The sequence below is a fragment of the Aphelocoma coerulescens genome, chromosome 1A (genome assembly GCF_041296385.1).
Source record: "Aphelocoma coerulescens isolate FSJ_1873_10779 chromosome 1A, UR_Acoe_1.0, whole genome shotgun sequence".
NCBI lineage: Eukaryota > Metazoa > Chordata > Aves > Passeriformes > Corvidae > Aphelocoma > Aphelocoma coerulescens.
Genome location: NC_091014.1, coordinates 61,484,998 through 61,498,979, shown reverse-complemented (window position 1 = coordinate 61,498,979; position 13,982 = coordinate 61,484,998). Strand labels below are relative to the sequence as shown.

Here is a 13,982-nt window from a genome sequence, read left to right as displayed (position 1 = left end):
GAATTCTGCTGAGTTGGCAAAGCAAGCTCTCCTATGTGCTTCAGCTGGCTGTAAGAAGTCATAGTGCTGATAGGAATTCCTGAGTATGAGGGACATGTTACCTGTTCTGACACGCAGTCTCTGACAAAACAAAGTTATCCTGGGGCAGGGATGCAATTTTGCTGGACAATATGAACTAAACAACTGAGAGTTCCTTATATTTTCGTAACCTAACACTGGGAAGTTATTTATGAAAATCCATTGGCTATTTGGGGTGTCACACAACTTCTGTGAAACATGCTTGTGAAACTAAAAGCAGGTTTCAAGTTAAGGGAGGGAAAGGCAGAGGTCAAGAGCCACATGGCAAACACAGCAGTCAAACCTCATAAATCAGTAACAAAGCCCAAGCACTCCGGTATTTTGAAGACATAGCTTTTCTCACAGGGCCAATAGAGGTAAAAACTTAGGTTGGAGATGAAAGTAATCTCTGTATCCTTCTGGATTCCTGCACAGCAGTGCTCCCTCCTTGCTGCAACTGCGGTGGTCACGCTTCTCAAAATAACAAACACAACATTTTAACAGTTGCTTCAGTAAAAGATTTTCATCACCCCAGTGGTTTGCAGCTCAATTTTCATGTGAAGACTTTTTATGTTAAAGGACCAAGGTTTTAGGAATAAAGGCCATAACGCCCTGTCTGCTATCAAGAAACTTCTATTGCTAAACAAAAGGCACATTTAGCATTCAACTGAGATGACGTCAATAGGAAAGAAAAAATCTTACCCCAACCAAACCTTACCTCAACCAAAACTTGCTGGAATGCAGGAGGAATTGAGCTTGTAACTTCTGCTTCTGGATCTAGTAGTTAAATAAGACCATATCCTGTAGTCTTTTTAAGATAAAATAATATGCCAAGAGGAGCATTTTTATGAGTCACATTTTCTTGTGCACACTCCTTATGATTGGCACAATTTTAAGTTTAAATTGGAAATGTAACAATTGAGCATACATGATTTACAACATCACAACCTGCTTATAAGACTAACAGTAGCAGACACTTCATGTCTCACCTGCCACGCTTTGCTTTGCACTGCACGGTTGTCTTGAAGCATAGGGATGCAGGTCTTTCCATGTGAAACGCAACTGTAGGATGCACTTCAGCAACTAAAGAGCATTCACTTAACAGGACTAACTTAGTGCTAGTCTGAGATCAAATTCCAAAATACAACATAGATAAGGCAGGCCTTTTGCAAGTGCTGTGTCCCAAAACCTCAGGCTATAAGAATTGGATTTACTTTGCAAGAAATATTCAAGTAAAACAAAACAGGTAAGGCAGGTAGTTCTATGTGCTAGGTAGTACGCCTAAACAGAACTACAATGGAATCTTATCTTTTTCCATCACAGGGTAATAAATTTAATTCCACACTGAGAGAAGGCTTCCCTATTCAGTAGCAGTCAGAATCTAAAACCCATTTCCCCAAAGCAGGGACCCTTACTTAGAGTTTGGAGAAGGGAGTTGGGAATATGACGTTAAAACATATTCAAAAGAGAGCACAAACCTCCAGCCTTGTTTCCAAACATAAGCTCACAGAGTCAGAGATACAAGTTCAGTGTCCAGTGGACCCAAGAGAGAGTTCATTTCCACATTCTCCATGCAAGAATGCTGCGACTGCCCGGCTCCCAGATAGGAGTAGGAAGGGGCAGAAGAGAACATGAACTAGAGGCCAAAGAGAGGGTAATCCCAGATTCTGCTCCCAAAACAGTCTCCATTTCTGCAGCCATGGGTTATTTTAATATTACAAATGCATAAATCAAATTCAGAAACCTTTGGAATCTATATGTTAAATAAGGTAGTATTCAGTAAAATTAATATGAAGACGTTTTGGGATCTAGAATCTCATCTTACCCTAGATTCCCAGCTAAGTATCTATTCCATAAGGAGATGCTTCTGACAGCAGAAATTTTCTTCATTTAGCAAATAAGAACATATTCAAATTTGGCAGTTGAAATTGTTAATGAATTTTCTTGGTAAGATCCTGATGGTTGGAGGTCTCGTCAGTTCTGTCTGGGGCAGGCAGCACATCCTGCTCATGACACCAGAGCATTGTGCTTTCGAGACAGAAACAGCACCAGGCAACACAGATGTGGTGTTCCTCAAGGAACCAAACTCCACGGTGTGCATCCTGACTTACCACGTGAACAGGCTCTGGTGAGGTTAAATATTGCCATGGCTGCCTGGTGCACAGGCCCCAAGAAGGCAGGGGATAAACAGCTGCCCAGCAAAATGGTCACAAGCATAAGGATCCCTCTGCTTGTCCATTAGAGACACCACAGGACCCTCCAGAGCAATTTATTTAAAGCAAACAAGCTCCAAATACTGTGTTTGCCAAAGGCTGCCCTGCCACTCCTCACAGGTCAGGAAGTTCATGCAATGCCAAGAACAATTCCGTGGTAATGAGGCAGTGTTAGTCAGGCTCTTCGGGAAAGCCAGAGGAGGAAACACCTACCACTTCCTCACCAACCCTGTACTTGATGGGCTCTGGGCAATTGGCTACCACATAGAATATCAGTGCTTTTTAACCCTGCTCATTTCAAGGAATTAAGTAGGAGCTGCAGTGACGCGCTTCCTGTAGTTTGAGGTTTATAATTGTGTTCTCTTATTGAAGCACTTCTTTAGGGTAAATGATATTATTTTTGTCTCCATGCAGAAGGCATTGCATTGTGCTTAATGAGGAAAACGAGGTTTGGAACAGAGTTAACCACAGTGCAAAAAAAAAGTGCAGAAAAATTAGTGGGGAAAGTTACAGAAACAGGAAGGGAAGCATTACTCTCTGTGGTTAATCAGTGCTTATTTCAACTACTGATTTGTTTACGGTGTGTGCAAAGAGAAGAAGATGTAGAAATGGAACAAAAATTCTTGTATGCAACTCCTTCCAGACAGGAGCCAAGTGCTACAGTAACTTTTCCTCTCTCTGTTTTGAGGCAAGTATTTTCTGCAACATTGTGCCCACCTGCAGAAGAATACCAAGAATAAATCAGATACAGTCAAAACAGGTTTAACATGTGCCGAGGATGGAAATTGGAGGCAACTGCAACCAGTTTTTGTCTGTTAAAGGACACATCCAGATAATTACCTGATCATTTTTTGCTTGGCAGCACCACCAACTCTGATCATGCTGATCACTTAGTATTGAGTAATACTAAGAAAGATGTGGGGCTATGCTGAACATTTCCTCTATTTCTGCACTTTTCTACGGGGATGGCGATATAGAAGTCCATAAAGCACTTACATCACATTCCCATTAAAGAAATCTGGACGAAACTGTGCAGGATTGCAGAGACCTCATCTTTTTTCTTTCCCACCTAGGATGTCATAGCATTAAATAAACCCTTTATAAACTCAGAATACATCTTTCACCAACTTAGCAGCACTTGTGAGTACCCAGCACTTCAGCAAATTAGATACCAAACCAGCTCCTCACGATCGCACACAAGAAACACAGCTTAAAGGTTTAATCAGCAAAATGAGCAGTAGGTGAGAGGGAAAAAAAGAGTCAACCAGCAATACTTATTTAATGATGCTTTTATTTTACAGGATACAAATTTCTTTTCTTTTTAAGTACTCAACATGAATTAAAGTGCTTAATTTTTACAATTCTCCACCCACCTTAGGATCAAATATACATATATTACAGAAAATATGTACAATATCTTCAACTTTTTTTACATTCATATATTTCTTAACCATAAAAATGATGACTTACATTTGCACAACTTACAATGGCATTTTTATTTCACCTTTTTAATATTATTCACTTTATTGCAAAACCAAAACAAATTTACACCTCTTCCAATTATTTTTTTAAGAAACAGTTTTGCAATTAAAATCCAAAATGCTTCCATAATGAAGGGAAATTAACATGTATAGCCTGTAATTCTGATGTCAAACATTAAAATGTTTGAGTTAGAATGTATCAATTACAGCTGATACAGCTCCCACTAAAATTAATGTATTAATCTGCCTTAAGGGCTGCAGACTAGAAAATACACTGGTAGAAAAAATAATATTTCTATTGCGAACTGTTCTCTACATGCAACAAATTTGGCTTAAAAATACCAGGGTACATAGATGCAAAAATGCTTTGATAGAGTTCCCTCTTTTCTGAATGTTTCCACCATTAATACTTAATGAATCTATGAGGATGAGCCACAAACAGAAGTAGGCTGGTGTTATGCAGAGGCTGAAAACATGATTTATTCAAAGAAATCTCCTTGAGGATTTTGAGAAAAAACAAATGCTACATTCACTTGTGCTAAGAAGAGGAAGGGGTGAAACAAAATGCCAGAGTTGATTCTGGGAAGAAATTAAATCACAAGCTTTCAAAGAAAGCTGATTGAAATGCCTCACTGGAATTAGCATGATTGTGGGAGCTTTTGTGTTTGTTTTTATAGGCTGAAATAGTAAACATGCAGATCTACCTCAATCTTTCTCCTTTTTCTGGAAAGCACACTCAACACAGTCATTATACATTCTATTTTGAATGCAGCACAGTGTATTTTTTGATTGTGAAATACTGCTTGAAAACAAGTCATCTGAATAATAGTCTCAAATACATAAATACACTTATATACATATACACACACACATATGCATATGTGTATATACACACACATATGTAATCATTAAATTAATGTTATGTTCTGTCAAAGGAAAAGGATTTAGGAAACAATCTGGCTAGCAGATTAAAACTCCTATCTGAGGAACATACTTACAGTCCCATGGGTCAGAACCAGCTAGATAAATTCCTCACACCAACAGGGCCATAGACTAGAGAAAAAAACATTAACCCCATATATTCAATTTCAGATTTCAAATAACAGTAGACCACAGAGACTAAGAATGATGCCCGTTTCACCAACAGATTTATCTTAAGGATAGCCAGTTCTACCACAAAATTATTTCTCTTCAATCATTTACTTTTGGATATATTTCCAGCTGTTTTCATTCACCCCTACATCAATTACCTCCAGATGAAAACGTGGTATCTCAGCAGCTCCCAAACTGGTGGAAGTTTCATCTTCCACAAATGTCCTTATATAATGTAAGGCAGATTCCACATGAATTTAAATCACTGAAGGTATAATAGCTCCAGCAGGCCTGTACTAGTTTATAGCAGCTATATGGAGAAAGACCTTTTTTTATTGCTTAGGATTATTTCTACATGGAATGTTTATTTCTTTCCTGAAAGTCTTTCCTTCAGTATAAGAAATAACTACCCTCTGTGAATTTTATTTAGTCTTTCCTTGACATTAAAAGCTGATGATTTTCTAATACTAGCTATGTGGTGATGAACCCAAACAACCTGTCAAGTGTTTCCACATCTTTCCCACTTGTTGTTTTTTTAAATATATGTATTTTTTTTTCCGTATGACTCCACTTGGAAGTCTCTAGAGCATACTTCTATAATCTCACCTAAATTTTACTTAGGTGGTAGTGTATTTACTCTATATTTAATCAGTGCCTTGCCTTCATCCATAATTTGAAAACATGAAGAATAAAAATCCTCTTTTCTATGAAAGGAAGTTAGAATCTTTGAGGAGATTTGTAAAGCACTTTGAGATGGTTTTGCATAAAAAGGTGCTACTATATATACATGCAATTAAAGTGGTTTAATATTCTACTCCAAATAGAAGAGAATGTTTTGTACTCTCAATATCTATTTTGCACATATAAGTTAAATACATTTTGGAATAAACAAAACTACTCAGCATAAAGCGATTTGAAAATACTACATGATACAGATTTTATAGCAGCTCTTCAACCAAGCAGGAGTACCTGATACCAAAAGAGAATTTTTAGAGGGTCTGGAGGAATGGTGCAGACATGCAGATATTATGATACACTATTTTCCCATGGTAGGGGGAAAAATAAGTAATTTCAAAAAATATATTACTATGATCCAAAAATATTAATGATAAAATTAAGTCTTGTTCTGGTTGAACACAGATAAAACCACTAAAATAACTTTTGATCTGCTTTAAATCGCACAGAAGACTGATCACTTTTAAAGTGAGAAACAAGTATTTCTTGAACACAAGAGTTGCAAAATTTAAATAATTCAGCAGAGCCATTCACATGCATTCATGCATTATGAATGAATGCTTAGTTACAGTTTATTCCTTACACACAGAGCTTTATGCTCACAAATTTAAAGCCTTTTTTCTTTTCCTTGAAGAATTTCAGAATTTAGTTCAAATGGGAACAGCTTCTACCTTGTTAGAATGATGGTTTTAATTTCACTGCTTTGGTCATAGTTCTTAAGCCACAGCAGCTATGACTTTGCATTTGTTCCTCTGCAGTCCTAATTTACAATTTAAAGTTTGGGATACTGTAGGAGGGCTTGTCTGTGAAGAATGAAGACAACGGGGTGGTTAAATTTAGAAGCAGTTTCTCCATATTCTGATGTTCTTGAATATTGGTAATACATACTTTTCCCACAAAATACACACAGAACCATATATTTGAGTGCCAACACATTCTGACTCAGAGGGAACAATCCTAACCAAGCAATTGATTATGAGAACATAAAAGGGGTTTCACTAGAGTAAATAAAATATCCTGTACTATATAAAATTTAGTGGCTGAAAGCAAACGTGAGGCTAACATCCAAGCAAACAACTCCCAGTGCTAACTTCATTTCAAGTTGCTTATGCCCAAATGCAGGGCTTCATCTGAGAGATGCTGCAACCATTCAAGTAGCTTCAACTACTCAGTACCATTATAACAATAAAGCAGCACAGAAATTCCTACTTCTAATCACTAAACTGGAATGGGGCTTCCTACCTGGCTTAGAATTAAGTTTGCAGGAGCTTAGAAGACAGAGTGTACTACACAGCACCAAGTTGGATAGGATGTTGACCCGCTGGAGGGCAGGAAGGCTCTGCAGTGAGATCCAGACAGGCTGGATCAATGGGTTAAGCCAGCTCCATGAGGTTCAACAAGGCCAGTTGCTGGGTCCTGCATCTGGGTCACAACAACCCCCTGCAGTGCTACAGGCTTGGGGAAGAAAGGCTGGAAAGCTGCCTGGTGGAAAAGGACCTGGGATTGCTGGCTGACAGCAGCTGAGAATGAGCCAGTGTGTGCCCAGATGGGCAAGACACACTATTATATCAGCAACAGTGTGGCCAGCAGGACCAGGGCAATGACTGTTCCCCTGTACTTGGCATGGGCAAAGCTGCACCTCAAGTGCCGTGTCCAGTTCTGGGACATGAAAGACATGATAAGAAGGACATGGAAGTGCTGCAGTGGGCCCAGAGAAGGGCAACAGAGCTGGTGAAGGGTCTGGAGCACAAGTCCTGTGAGAAGTGGCTGAGGGAGCTGGGGGTGTTCAGCCTGGAGAAAGGAAGGCTCAGGAGGGACCTTATCGCTCTCTACGAGTCCCTGAAAGGAGATGATGGTGAGGAGGGGATCAGTCTCTGCTCCCAAGAAACAAGCAATAGGACAAGAGAAAGTGGCCCCAAGTTGTGCCAGGGGAGGTTTAGACTGGATTTTAGAAAATATTTTGTCACCAAAGGGGAGGTCAAGCACTGGACCAGGCTGCCTAGGGCAAGGGTTGAGTCAACCATCCCTGAAGGTATTTAAAAGATGTGGCACTTAGGGACATGGTTTAGTGGTGGACTTGGCAGTGCTGGGCAGTGGTTGGACCCAGGGATCTAAGAGGCCTTTTCCAACCTAATTCATTCTATTACTACAGTCATACCATCATATGTTCAGTACAGCTCAGTCCTTCCTATCTGAGAACTCCTTTAAAGCAACTTCTTCCTTTACACTCAACAACTTGACCATGGGAAACTGTTTTGATATATTGGGATGTGGTAAGACAACTCCCCATATCCCACAATTGCACTTGAGGCTCTTGTAGAAGATAGCCACTTTTGGGAGATGGCCATGAAGGAAAGATTGCCACCAAGAGTTCTGCTTGCTTACCTGAATGTTCCCCCATCCCTTGCCAAGGTCTATGCAAGATGTATTAGCTAGGGAGACCTTGGCAAAGATCTGATGGTACTCACCAACATGAACCAAAACAGGCTTGAGCTGCCCCTTGCTAAAGGTAAACACAGCTGCCAGTAGAAGTAACTTAAAATCTCTAAGAGAATTACAGAAGAGCTTGCACATCAGATAAAATTAATACTAGGATTATATCCAGAATAATCTGGACACAGAGAGCACCCAAGGAAGAGAATTCACAACTGACATGCACCAAGTCAGCTGGAGAGTTAGTACTCTACCATACCATGTCCTGATCATTATTAACACCGGTGTAAAGCTGTGGAATCTAAAGGCTATTGTAGATCTTGGACCTCTGCAGGTGAGAGCAAAATCCATCCCACTGACATTAAGTTACACAACATTCTTATGAAGGAATGATGGACACTGCATGCTCATGTATGCTTGACACTACAAACAGATATTAATCACTTGCTAAATGCAAAATGTGTTGGGTTTTGTTCCCTGTAGTGTTGCAGAAAGAGTAAAGCAGGTGTAGGAGTTCAGTGAATAGTTTGTTTGACAAACTCATTATAAAACCCCAACAATTTAAATCTGTTGTCATGTTACTAACAAAATTGAACCTGAGCTCTTCAGCTTGACATGATTTAAAACACAGACTGCAGATTTATTAAGTGAGACTCCTGAATGTTCTTATGACAAGTTGATTGTAGAAGTTACATATTTTCCTTCCTTTAAGGGTTTAAAAAAGGAAAGACAGCAATGATTTTAGTTGATAGTCAATCACTACCTCTGAGTTTGCCATATTTCATTCAAGGATATTACAGTAAAAATTTTAGGGAGGTCATTTGCCTCTATGTATAAAAACCCTAATAGGAATGGAAGTTCATAAGGAACTTAATATTGTAAAGCCAGTGAGTCCTTATACCCAGAAGCAGAAAACAAATAGTTAATAAAATTTCAAATTTGCAAGCTCAGACTTCATACTAAATTTTTATAAAGCAGGCTCCACTTTAAGACAATAATCCTTGAAGATTGTTGTCATAAATAAGCGTTACAATACCTAATCTTCTACAAAAATTAAAAAACTTAAGTTCAAAATGTTTTGTTCCAATAACCATAATAGCAAAAATACACGCTCCCAGAAGGTTACTAGAATCTGTTGCTTTTTCTCAAACCACATACTGCATTTGAGCAACAAACTACTGCACTCTTAAAAGCTAACAGTGATAGGACACTGAAGAAAAGCCACTACTTGTTTAAACACAACTGGAACTCGTTTGTTCATTGCATGCCACTTACATTACTGCTAATTTTTTGATGCATAAAAGTATCAAGATCATTAAGTGTCAGCTATTAAAACAAATCACTGAACAGTATTTTTCAATTTAGGACTGTGTTTAATTTCAAATAGAAAACATGCTTTTTTTAAAAAATAAATTATTCACTAATAAGAACCCAGTATCATGAAATCAAAGCAATAATCAAGTATTGTACATTTTTAATACTGTACATATATTATATATAGTTTTCTCATATTTTAGGTATTTATTCCTAGATTGGAAATCATTAGATTGATTCCTTGATAAATTGAAACCTTAAAAGCCAATATACCTGTGAAAGCAATTTGCATTACTTTAATTAAAAAGATACAAGTGAATACAACATATGTACAGAATTGTGGAAATCAATCTATAAACTACATACATTAAACCAAACTGTCCCTGCATATTTAAGTACAGATCTATTTTGGCAATGTGGAGGTATATCTTTTATCCTGTTGCAAGTCCTAACATGTAAGTAGGAAGCTTCAAATATTTGCATTCTTAATGAAGGTAGCAAATGTTAACTGAAGAGCAACTGGATTTAAAAAAAAATAAATTGCATTACAACAAACAAGTAGCACAGTAAAGTTAGTAAGTATTTTTAATAGCATTCACATTTTCTTAAAAAATCTCTGAAATGGACCTGTACACCACTTTTATTGACAGAACATAAATATAAGAAAAAGATCCCTAAAAAGACCAGAATTTTTTCCCAAACATAAAGTGCCAAGATGTGTATGGTAGGAAGAAGCTTCTTTTTCTTTTTTTTCCTTTTTTTTTTTCCTTGATTGAGCAGAGAAAGGTTAACACAAAGGTTAACCACAATTTCAACTGAAATCTTTTAAAAATGCCATGTGTTCTTGAACTTCAGCATTCAGATTTTTTAGAAGATTCAGGCTGCTCTTCTAAATTCACTTGCAGTTCATTTTGACATTCTGGTGTCTCACCTTTGACAGCTAAATGAATAACTTTTAGCCACTTCTGTTTCAGTTCCTCATTGTCTGCAGCAAAGCTGTGCACAGACTTGGACTGGGTCAGTTTGAAGCTGTGGGGGAGGTCAGCACTTTTTGGAGTGTCATCCACTGTATAGCCCAGAAGAGGAATTGTAGCCAGAGCTTTAACATCCTGAGAAGAAGAAGTTCTTTATTAAGAACAGACAACTAATTGCCCATTACCTCTCATTTGCTATACAGGGTGGTGAAAACACTTGGATCTTTCCTCCATTCCCAAGCTATTTGACATCTCTTCCTCAAATATCAGTGGCAATAATTACTAAAATAGTTTCCATTTCCCCTGTACATACCTGTGGAGCACCATACATGTAGAGCACAAGGGCCTCCTGTTTGGGTATGACACACCATGCTTTCTGCCAGGGCTTGGACTTCTCCATGTACTGAAGAAAGCTACATATGACACTATTTCCAGAGACTTCTGCAGATTCAATCTAGGAGATAGTATAAAGCATAAAAAGGAAAATAAACTTTCCCTCAATAAAGACTAAAAACAGAACAGAAAAGCAATAAATTTATCACTATTCCTATCAAATCTTGGATAGTATCTGCAAAAGAGCTTCAGGAAATACACAAGAAAGATCATGAAGGACTGGACTCGGGGAGAATATATATATTATACATATATGTTTTATATATATATATATTTATATAAAACACACACAATCACAAAACATATTCCCTTAGCATGTGTAATCTGTTCCTTTTTTCATCAGTAATTTTGGATTATAGACTTCTATATCACTCCAATTTTCATTTTACCTCCACAGCCAGCCTTTCTCTGTCTCTGAGCACCTACAACAACGTCTGATTTCCAAAATAACACCATATTAGGCACTGAAGTGCCACTAACTATCCAACATGAAAATTTATCTATTTTGGCAGTCAAAATATTATGATGGAATCAAATTCAAACACATCTCTAAGAATCACATAATCACACAAGCACTAATCCTAGAGAAAAGATTAGATTAATTACTTAAAATCTGTAGATGGAGTAACACACTACTCAAGTTAAATAGTGAACCTGAGATGATAAGAAAGAACACAAAATGATTATGTGTTAAAATTTCCATTGATCTTGACTTTTCAGATGCCAAAAGCTGAGGGCAACCTGACAACTTAAAGATCCATTTGATTCATGGATCAAAAACAGTATCTTACTACTCAGACTCTGAAGAGCAAATTTCCCCCCCATTCTCCTTGTTTCTATCCCCAGTTCTTTCAGTCTGGGTGTATATTTTCAAGAATCACTGTGGTAGCAGCGGGGTTTGTTGCTATGAAAGCTTAAGTGCAGAAGAAGAAAACTGAAATTTTATAAGGAAAGGTTAAATTTTGTCACAGGAGCTGATGTAATTGAAAGAAGCAAACAAGTTCTAAGGTTCATAATTCTCTTTAAAAAAATGAAATTTGCAAGAAACAAAGCAGTTTTGCAAAGGTGAGTGCTGAAACCCAAATCTATGGAATGGGATGAAACTGAGCCAAACACTTTCTATTTCTCAAAGAGGAAATAAACCCTGCAAGAATGCTACCATTTTTCACCTACTGATGAACCAAAATGATTGCAGCTGTACATATACAGCATTCTTGAATGGCATACCTCCAAGATGCCCTTCCTCTTCTTTTCTTCACTGTCTGTACAACCAATTATAACATGATAGCAGTCCTTACAGACTTTGTTCAATTTATTGCCATCATATTCCAGATGTGCTTTGTAATCAGAACATTTCCAGCAAACCACCTTAGAAAAAAAAATAAAATTTAAGTATTTATAGAAGTTTATTGAACTATAAATAAAAATTAGTAGTATTCTATTTTGTAGTATATTTTTAAATTATATACAAGATAATATCTTTATAACATGTCAACAATAGCTTACTTGAAAATAAGGATTTTCCAAATTTGTGCCACTACTTCTTAACTAGAAGTGCTTCTTCCCATTTACCTGGTGGAAATTTTGTACTTTGCACAAAATCACATTGGGCTTTTAATGATATCTGTAGTTTAAAGTTAGGTATAGAATCAGAATATAGCACAAGCCATGCTGGTAGTTTCTTCGCATGCCAATCTGAAAAGGTACATTTACCAACTGGCTTTCTATGTAACCTCAGAAAAGAGGTCAAGTGAATCAATGAAGCCTACAACTGAGATGACCTTTTAGTGATAAAAGTATGACAAAATCAGAAATGGCTACTTTTTTAACTTGCTAATAAATATTAGCATGTTTAAATGTATATATACCTATATATAAAATTCACAATTTTAAAATCCAATCATAAATACACAGAATAAATGAGTCAATATCACACTGATTTTCCCTGATTTCTCTTTTCAGTATATTTGTACCTGAAATGCAAGAGAACTGAGAGCTGTTTCATTAGAAATGTTTCTCCACAGAATTCTTATTTCACATGAAAAAAGATGCCCTGAATAAAAAATGTCAGTGTAGTTTCTTCAAGAAAGAAAGGTAAATAAGTGGACTTGAACCACTAAAACATCTGAACAAAGCTTTATTGTAGACCAAGGCTTTGCAGTACTAATCTAGATCACCACCTTCAGCTTGTAGCTCTAGACAATGCTAGTTAAGTATTCCCAATTAGTCACTGCTAGAAAGCCACCACTGCTGGCCCAAATTAACTCCCACGAAAAAGTGTTTTAAATTTAAAGTGCAAGAAGAAGGTGTGGTTTTAACATCAACAGAATTTTAAGACAGAAAGATCTGGGGGGAAAACCCTCATATGAAAACGGTAGAGTCAGTAATTCACAGCTTCTGAAAAAGTCTCTAGTGTCCTGCGAGGCACAAAAGCAGCGTTATGAATGCAGCAAGCCCTCCTACCACATCAAAACATTAGAAAGAAATCACGCAACACACCCTGTACCACAAATGCTAAACCTGAGCTTGTACCACCATCTGGTGGAGAAAGGCAGAGCTGCTGGGTGGCAAGAGAAAGCACAGTCGGTATGTTTGCTCTTCTTTCGGTAACTTCTCACCATTCCCAAGTCATACTACCGCTGTTTGGTGGTTGCTCCCAAGTTGGATATGTAACTGCAGCATCCCACACGGAAAGCAAGCAGCAATGCTCTCTCCCCACCCTCACATTCCCTCCTTCCCTGATGCTTTCACATGTTCACACAGTTACACCCTGAACCCAGCTGGGAACAGCTCCAAGTTAACCTAATGAAAAATTGCAGGGTTTCATGGCCTTCTGGTGAAGAGGAGACAGCCAACACTGCCCGAAATAATGCTGGATTATGCCATCTTAACGTGGTCTGGAAACTCTTCATATTAGTAGAGGTCTCTCAAAACCGACAGTATACTATGTGCAGGGCCCTGGGACATTTTACACAAATGTACACTGCTCCTAATGGCTTCCAAATTCACCAGGCCAACTGAAGCAGGCAGAGGGTTCTTGGTGGTATGCAGAGCTGCTTCTTTCAGCTACAAGTGCAGCAACAGACTTCACAGCACTGGAACAGGCTGCCCAGAGAAGCTGTGGATGTCCCATCCCTGAAGGTGTTCAAGGCCAGGGTGGATGTGACACTGAGCAACCTGGTCTAGGGGAAGGTGTCCCTGCCCACAGCAGCAGGGCTGGGACTAGGTGATGCTCAAGGTCCCTTCCACCCCAAGCCATTCTATGATTCTGTGACGACAAGGAGCCATGA

The 13,982-nt window shown here is 38.1% G+C and overlaps 1 protein-coding gene across 4 annotated transcripts in view; it reads right to left on the bottom strand.

Moving 5' to 3' along the window:
- Nucleotides 1–3,544: 3,544 nt before the first annotated feature.
- Nucleotides 3,545–13,982, bottom strand: part of FGD4 (FYVE, RhoGEF and PH domain containing 4) — a 106,649-nt gene continuing 96,211 nt past the window's right edge. For all 4 annotated transcript variants that reach the window (XM_069003113.1, XM_069003117.1, XM_069003114.1 and 1 more), the window contains exons 15-17: nt 11,920–12,060; nt 10,613–10,753; nt 3,545–10,434 (exon numbers count right to left, since the gene is read on the bottom strand). In XM_069003113.1, coding sequence (XP_068859214.1) covers nt 10,177–10,434; nt 10,613–10,753; nt 11,920–12,060 — 540 coding nt within the window. In that variant the 3' untranslated portion in view covers nt 3,545–10,176. The remainder of the gene's footprint in view (nt 10,435–10,612; nt 10,754–11,919; nt 12,061–13,982) is intronic.